This window comes from Mus caroli, chromosome 4 (assembly GCF_900094665.2).
Source record: "Mus caroli chromosome 4, CAROLI_EIJ_v1.1, whole genome shotgun sequence".
Taxonomy (NCBI): domain Eukaryota; kingdom Metazoa; phylum Chordata; class Mammalia; order Rodentia; family Muridae; genus Mus; species Mus caroli.
In genome coordinates, this window is record NC_034573.1 from 81527551 (window position 1) to 81534193 (window position 6643).

General features: G+C 40.1%; 1 protein-coding gene across 1 annotated transcript; it reads left to right on the forward strand.

Annotated features, from left to right (window-relative positions):
- The first annotated feature begins 4516 nt into the window (after window positions 1-4516).
- Window positions 4517-5151, forward strand: LOC110292605 (interferon alpha-11). Its single transcript, XM_021160030.1, has one exon. It carries the CDS (start codon window positions 4551-4553, stop codon window positions 5121-5123), a length of 573 nt encoding a protein of 190 aa, XP_021015689.1. The 5' UTR covers window positions 4517-4550; the 3' UTR covers window positions 5124-5151.
- Window positions 5152-6643: the final 1492 nt, after the last annotated feature.

A 6643-nucleotide genomic window follows, 5' to 3' on the forward strand; every position in this document is an offset into this window, starting at 1 on the left:
TCTCTCTCTCTCTCTCTCTCTCTCTCTCTCTCTCTCTGTGCGTGCGCGCAAGTATTTGTGTGATGTGTGTGATATATGAGTGACTTCTTTTCTTTCCTTTTTCTCTCTGGTTCAAAAAGAGTAACTAGCTCTCAGTCTCCTGCCTTGCCTGTGAGAGGCTCCTGGCTTACTTGACAAAGAAAGGAGCTCTAAGCAATAAATCCTTTTACTTAATTCCCTGCTGCTAAGCAGCATGTGTTAACCATCAGATGTCAGCACTTATTTAAGCACAAATAATAAGAGAAAGACAGTTAAGTTTCCCCAGGGCTTATTTAAGCATAAATAGTTAAGTTTTAGCGCTTATTGACACACAAAGCAGTAACAGTTAATAGAGAGTTTTCAGTCCTTATTTAAGCACAGAACAGTAATAATGAGGTAAATCGCCAAGTTTAATAAAGCACTGAGAGTTAAAAATTCAGATACAGAATTTCATAAAGCACAGAGATTTGTATAATAAAGATACAGCATTCAATAAATCCCAGAGAGTTAAAGAAAAAGAAACCAAAGCTTAACAAAGCATAAAAAGTAAGATTATAAGGCCATGGATCATTTGGTCTACAGCCTTTGCTCAACTCTGTGTTTCACCTCAGCTCAAACCCCAAAAGTCCAGGTAGGCCCTGGTCATCTCCCTACACACATCCACCCTAAGGAAGAACCAGTACTGAGGGTCAGTTAGTTGTTGAAGGACACTGCAGACCACACTACAGAAGTTGTGGGCAGAAAGGGAGTGTTCTCATTGATCCTGACTTTGAGGGATCAGTGAAGCACGGCCATGTGACCAACAGGAGTTTGTTTCTTAGAGAGAGAAAGATGTCAGAGAAACCACTTCGTCTGTAATGAGTCACCTGTGAGAGTAAAGAGGAAAAGCACCATCTGGTTTTCCATCCTGAGGAGACCCTGTGCTGTGAAGGTTCTGCTCAGTCACTGCCTGGTGTGTGTTTGTGTAAGTGTGAATGCTATATTCTCTCAAGGAAGGAGTAATGGACTTTCAGACAGAGATACAAGCTAAAGGATCCTGTTCTCTCTATACTAGCCCTATGAACATTCCTGCATTTCTTTCATCTTCCTAATCAGTTGATAATTACACTTCAGACATCTATGTGGATCCACAGGAATGACAGAAAAGCAGACTTTCTGATTTAAGATTCCAAGTCAGAGGCATTAGAAGGCTATGGAGACCCAGTAGATGGAAGGGCACTGAGAAAGCTCTGCAAAGCCAAGGAAATAATTTCCAAGGTTAGCAGACATAGAAAGATGAGGAAACATAGTCACCAAGTGTCTGACACCGTGTGTGCTCTGAAAGTAGAAAAAACTAAAATTTTCTATCAACAACACAAAAGCAAATTATTCCAGTTAGATACAATTTTTTTCCACAATGAAAATAGTAACTCTATAAAGTTTGCACGACCAATGGGCCTCTCTTTCCACTGATGGCCGACAAGGCCATCTTCTGATTCATATGCAGCTAGAGACACGAGCTCAGGGGTGGGGGTGGGGTATTGGTTAGTTCATATTGTTGTTCAACCTATAGGATTGCAGATCCCTTCAGCTCCTTGAGTACTTTCCCTAGCTCCTCCATTGGGGGCCCTGTGATCCATCCAATAGCTGACTGTGAGCATCCACTTCTGTGTTTGCCAGGCCCCAATAAAAAAAATGGAAAAAAAAAGAAAATAGTAACTCTAATATTCTCCTACAGAGAAGGGCTTTTTAAATATATAAAACCATACATAGAACACGTATTGTTGCCACTAAATAAACTCAATCTATTTCTATCTTTCAACATGAGTGCAAAGACTTTGAAATCTGCAGTACAAAGAAATGACTGTGCAGATCCCTTTCTGCTGTGAGGCGGTGCAGAGAAGCTAGAACTGCTTCTACTGGGATTTGATAAGAACAGTGTGTATAGTTCTGACTGATACTACAGTATCCTGAGCATAATTATAAACATTGCATGTTGATTTGTGTGGCTTTAATAGTACTCATGGCATAGAGTGTGAGATGTCAAGCATTTGAAATACAAAGTTCAGTCTTACTCCTGCTTCTCTCCCTTGCCTCTTGCGTCTTGCCCCCTCGCTCCCCCTCTCTCCCCATTCCCTTACCCCCTCTCTCCTCATGGTCATGGCCGGCCTCTACTCTCTCCTTCTCTCTGCCTTTCTCTGCCTCTGCTCCCCTCTTAACTCCCCTCCCCATGCCTTAAATAAACTCTATTCTATACTTAAAAAATAAATACAAAGTTCAGATACTTATCTGTATGTTTTGGCTTGGATGCAAAACGTCACTGGGGTTCCACATGTTGGAGGTTGGTACTCAGGGAAGCACTACTCACAGGGCACTGGAGCATTCAATGTATCCTCCAGGAACAAACTTTATCAATGAAAACCCATTGATTATTTCAGATGAGCAGACTATTAGGTAGTGAGGTTTTGCTGGAGGACGGTTAGGGGGGTTCATCCTAAGGACAAACTTTCCCTGTCTGCATCTTGCAGACTATGAAATGAGTAAACTCTTGAGACACACAGTCTTCCAACTATGCAACGGATTCAGAAATCCATGGTGTTAATGGTCTAAGGTTATGAGACAAAATAAATGAAAATGTAAGTTTTGAGATTTTAAATATCTTATTACTCTTGTGTGTGTGTGTGTGTGTGTGAATGTCTCTCTGTCTGTGTGAATGTGTGTGTGTGTGTGCATGTGTTTATCTGTGTATATATATATATATATATATGCATGTGTGTACATGTGTCTGATTGTCACTCCGTTTATGTTTAACTGCATGTGTGCCTGTATATGTGTGTGTTTGTATACATTTGAGTATGTATGCATGTGAGTTTGTATAAGTGTATACATATGTATGTCTGTACATGAACATGTACATAAGTTTCTGTGTGTGTTGTGTTATAGTAGAATGTGACTGTGTGTATGCAAAGGTTTGTGAGAGTTTGTGAGAATGTGTGGGAATTTTTGCATGTGTGTATGTGTCTGTGTGAGTGTTTGTTTGAATGATGGCATATGTTTATGGTGAAATCTATACATGTGTCTATGTGTGTTTAAATATTTGTCTAGTGTGTGTTCATATCTTGAAAACTGTCTTATATGAGAGAATATGTGTGAATGAATGGGGAGTTTTTATGTGTATAAGTATTATGGGAATGTATGTATGTGTGAGTCTGTGAGTATATGTACGGATGTATGTGTATGTTTGTACATGTGTGCATATTCGTGTCTATGTCTCTGTGTGAGTATGTGTATGCATATACATGTGAGAATGTCTATTTGTGTGTCTCTTTATGAGTGTGAGTATGTGTGTGCATTTGTGGATGAGAATGCTTATCTCTGTGAGTATGTGTGTGTGGGTTGTGGCTATGTGTGTATTGTGTGAATGTGTTTGTATATTTCTGTGCATCTTTATATAAGAGTGTGTCTGTGTGTATGCATATTCATGATGAGTGAGTGTGTGTAAATGTGTGATTTGTGTGTGTGTATGTGTGTGTGTGTGAGAGAGAGAGAATGAGAGAACGAGAGAACGAGAGGCAGACACATGCTGAGACAGAGTGGCACACAGAACGTGTGTAGGCAGGCACAAGCTTGCCTAGTTATGGATATGGCGGCCAGAGGCCACCATACAGGCCTTGGTTGTCTACTGCATCCCTGTGTTCCAGAAATCAAATACAGCGTGTTTGATTTTTGCATACATAGCCCTCAGGATACCATGAAAATTATAGGATAAATAGCTAATATACAGTGATGGCATAACTAATCTTTTATGAAAATTAATATTGGAGTTAGTGAAGGTAATATGAAGAAAATAACTTAATTTTTAGCCTCTAAAAATTGAAAATTTTGAATAATTACATCAGTATGTATTATTACATCAGTATGATTTTTGTAGACACAGGGTTTTCTGTGAGGTCCTCATAGTCCTGGAACTTGCTCTGTAGACTAGGCTTGCCTTGAACTCAGACACCCAACTGCCTCTTCTGAGATTAAACTGTGCAGCACCACGTCCAGGCCACAACAATACTTCTACCTTAGAAACATTTTCCATTATACTTTACTTTTTGACACAAATATTTATGTAAATGGTATAAATAAAATAAAATAATTGTAAAATGAATTACAGTAACTTAAATACAATCATAGAGGAAATTTTGTGTTTGCAATAGATGTGTAAATTTCTCACAGAGAATGTATATCTGTGGAGTAGTGGTTAACGACCATTCAAGTCTAATTTAAAGAGAAACCCTGTAGAGTAGCTTTCTGAGGGCAGCAGTGAAAGAGAAAGCAATGATGGAACCCACATGCCTGAGGGTGGAAAAAAGCCCAGACACAAGTAGAGAGTGAAGTAAAGAAAGCGAAAAGAGAATTGGGAAGCAAGGGGAGGGTATTTAGAAAGGAGAAACTTGTGTTTGTCTCTATTTAAGATAGATGCACACAGCAGGCTTATCAGAGAACCTGGAGGAGAAGACTCAAACACACAGCTCAGAGAGCCATCAGCATCTGCAAGACCCACAATGGCTAGGCTCTGTGCTTTCCTCATGATCCTGATAGTGATGAGCCACTGGTCAACCTGTTCTCTAGGATGTGACCTGCCTCACACTTATAACCTCAGGAACAAGAGGGCCTTGAAGGTTCTGGCACAGATGAGGAGGATCCCCCCTCTTTCCTGCCTGAAGGACAGGAAGGACTTTGGATTCCCCTTGGAGAAGGTGGATAACCAGCAGATCCAGAAGGCTCAAGCCATCCCTGTGCTGCGAGATCTTTCTCAGCAGATCTTGAACCTCTTCACATCAAAGGCTTCATCTGCTGCTTGGAATGCAACCCTCCTAGACTCATTCTGCAATGATGTCCATCAGCAGCTCAATGACCTGCAAGGCTGTCTGATGCAGGAGGTGGGGGTGCAGGAACTTCCCCTGGCCCAGGAAGACTCCCTGCTGGCTGTGAGGACATACTTCCACAGGATCACTGTGTACCTGAGAGAGAAGAAACACAGCCTCTGTGCCTGGGAAGTGGTCAGAGCAGAAGTCTGGAGAGCCCTGTCTTCCTCAGTTAACTTGCTGGCAAGACTGAGTGAAGAGAAGGCTTGAGTCCTGAGACAAAGTGTGGAGAGACCTCCCCTGGACTAGAACACTGCATCTCACTTTATAAGCTCTCCTTTTAAAACTCTCATTACCTTCAGTATGAATACAATCAACCTGCCTATTGTTTCACAATGTTGAGCAGTTACTTTCAGTATGTAAATCCATGCCTGTATCCGCACCTATTTGTTATTTATTTATTTATTTATTTATTTATTTATTTATGCTATTAATATAATTTAAGGTATTTATATTAAATCTTTCAATCTCATATTTTTTTCATAATACAAATTATCATTTCTGTTAAACTTATTTTATATTCAAATAAATTTGCTTTAGAAGACACTTTGAATTAGTTAATTTGCTATCTGTAACATTATCAAATATTTTTAACATTAAAGCCTACACTATAAATATTGTACAAATGAACAGTTTCCAAATATCAGAGAAGATAGACACATACACTGCACAGTATTTAGACAATCCTTACATATTTTTATATTTTCTTTCCAGTATGCAGTATTCTTCTGGATGTATAGACAGCATTCTGTGCAGTAGAGAGAAAGAGAATCTTGTTCCTGTCATATTCCTTATTCCACTTTGACCAAATATTCCCTGGATCAATTCAGCATCTAATTTCCCGGATGTCATACCAATCATCTACTTTCATCATTAATGAGCTTAATTGTTTTGGGTTCTAAATATGAATGAGATCATGTAAAGTAACAGAGAAGAGATCAAGAAAAATGAGTAGCCTGCCGATAAAGCAGAGAAAAGCAAAAGAAGAAGAAACTGGGAATAAACACCACTCATAATAGCCTCATAAACCAGTCCTGGGAATAATTCCCACCAGAAAAGTGAAATGACTCTAAAATTACCCTTTGAAACACCACTCTTCCTTCTCTGTTTCCTGGACCTTGCTTCATCCCATTTTCTACTTCTTGGTCTGTTACTGTTCTTCACTCTCCTCCTCCTCCTCTTCCTCCTCTTCCTGCTTCTCCTCCTCACCATCATTCTTATCCTGCTACTTTTGCTTCATCTTCTTTGAGCAGGGTACACCACCAGCTTGTGGAGCATGGGTAGCTGCTCTCTGAGCCCCTTCCTGAGGATACCTGAATCTTGTTCTCCCAACACTCATCAGTTGACATAGTTCCTCAACTGGAGGTGGAATTGCCTCTATTTTCCAAGCTGATGTTTTGTCTGTCTTGGTCTTGTTCATTCAGTCATAGCCACTCTCAGTTCACATGAATAACTACCCTCTTGTGTCTAAGAACATAGCTTTGCTGCAGTCATCCACACTGCCTCTTGCTCTTCCAATTCTTCTACTCCCTCTTCTTCAATGATCCTAGAGGCCAAGAAATCATCCCTTTATTTTCTGTCAGTGACCAGTTGTGAGTCTCTCTGTTCACTAGCTTGGACTGCGATAGGGATCTGTGGTAAGTGTTGGCCTGTGCGGGAACCCTCTCTATAATGTAAGCTCTAATTTCAAATCAGGTATTGTGACAGTATGAACACAGCACTGCTTTCAT

Excerpts from the sequence above, each read along its gene's own strand:
- LOC110292605 (XM_021160030.1), top strand. The coding sequence starts at position 4,551 with ATGGCTAGGCTCTGTGCTTTCCTCATGATCCTGATAGTGATGAGCCAC.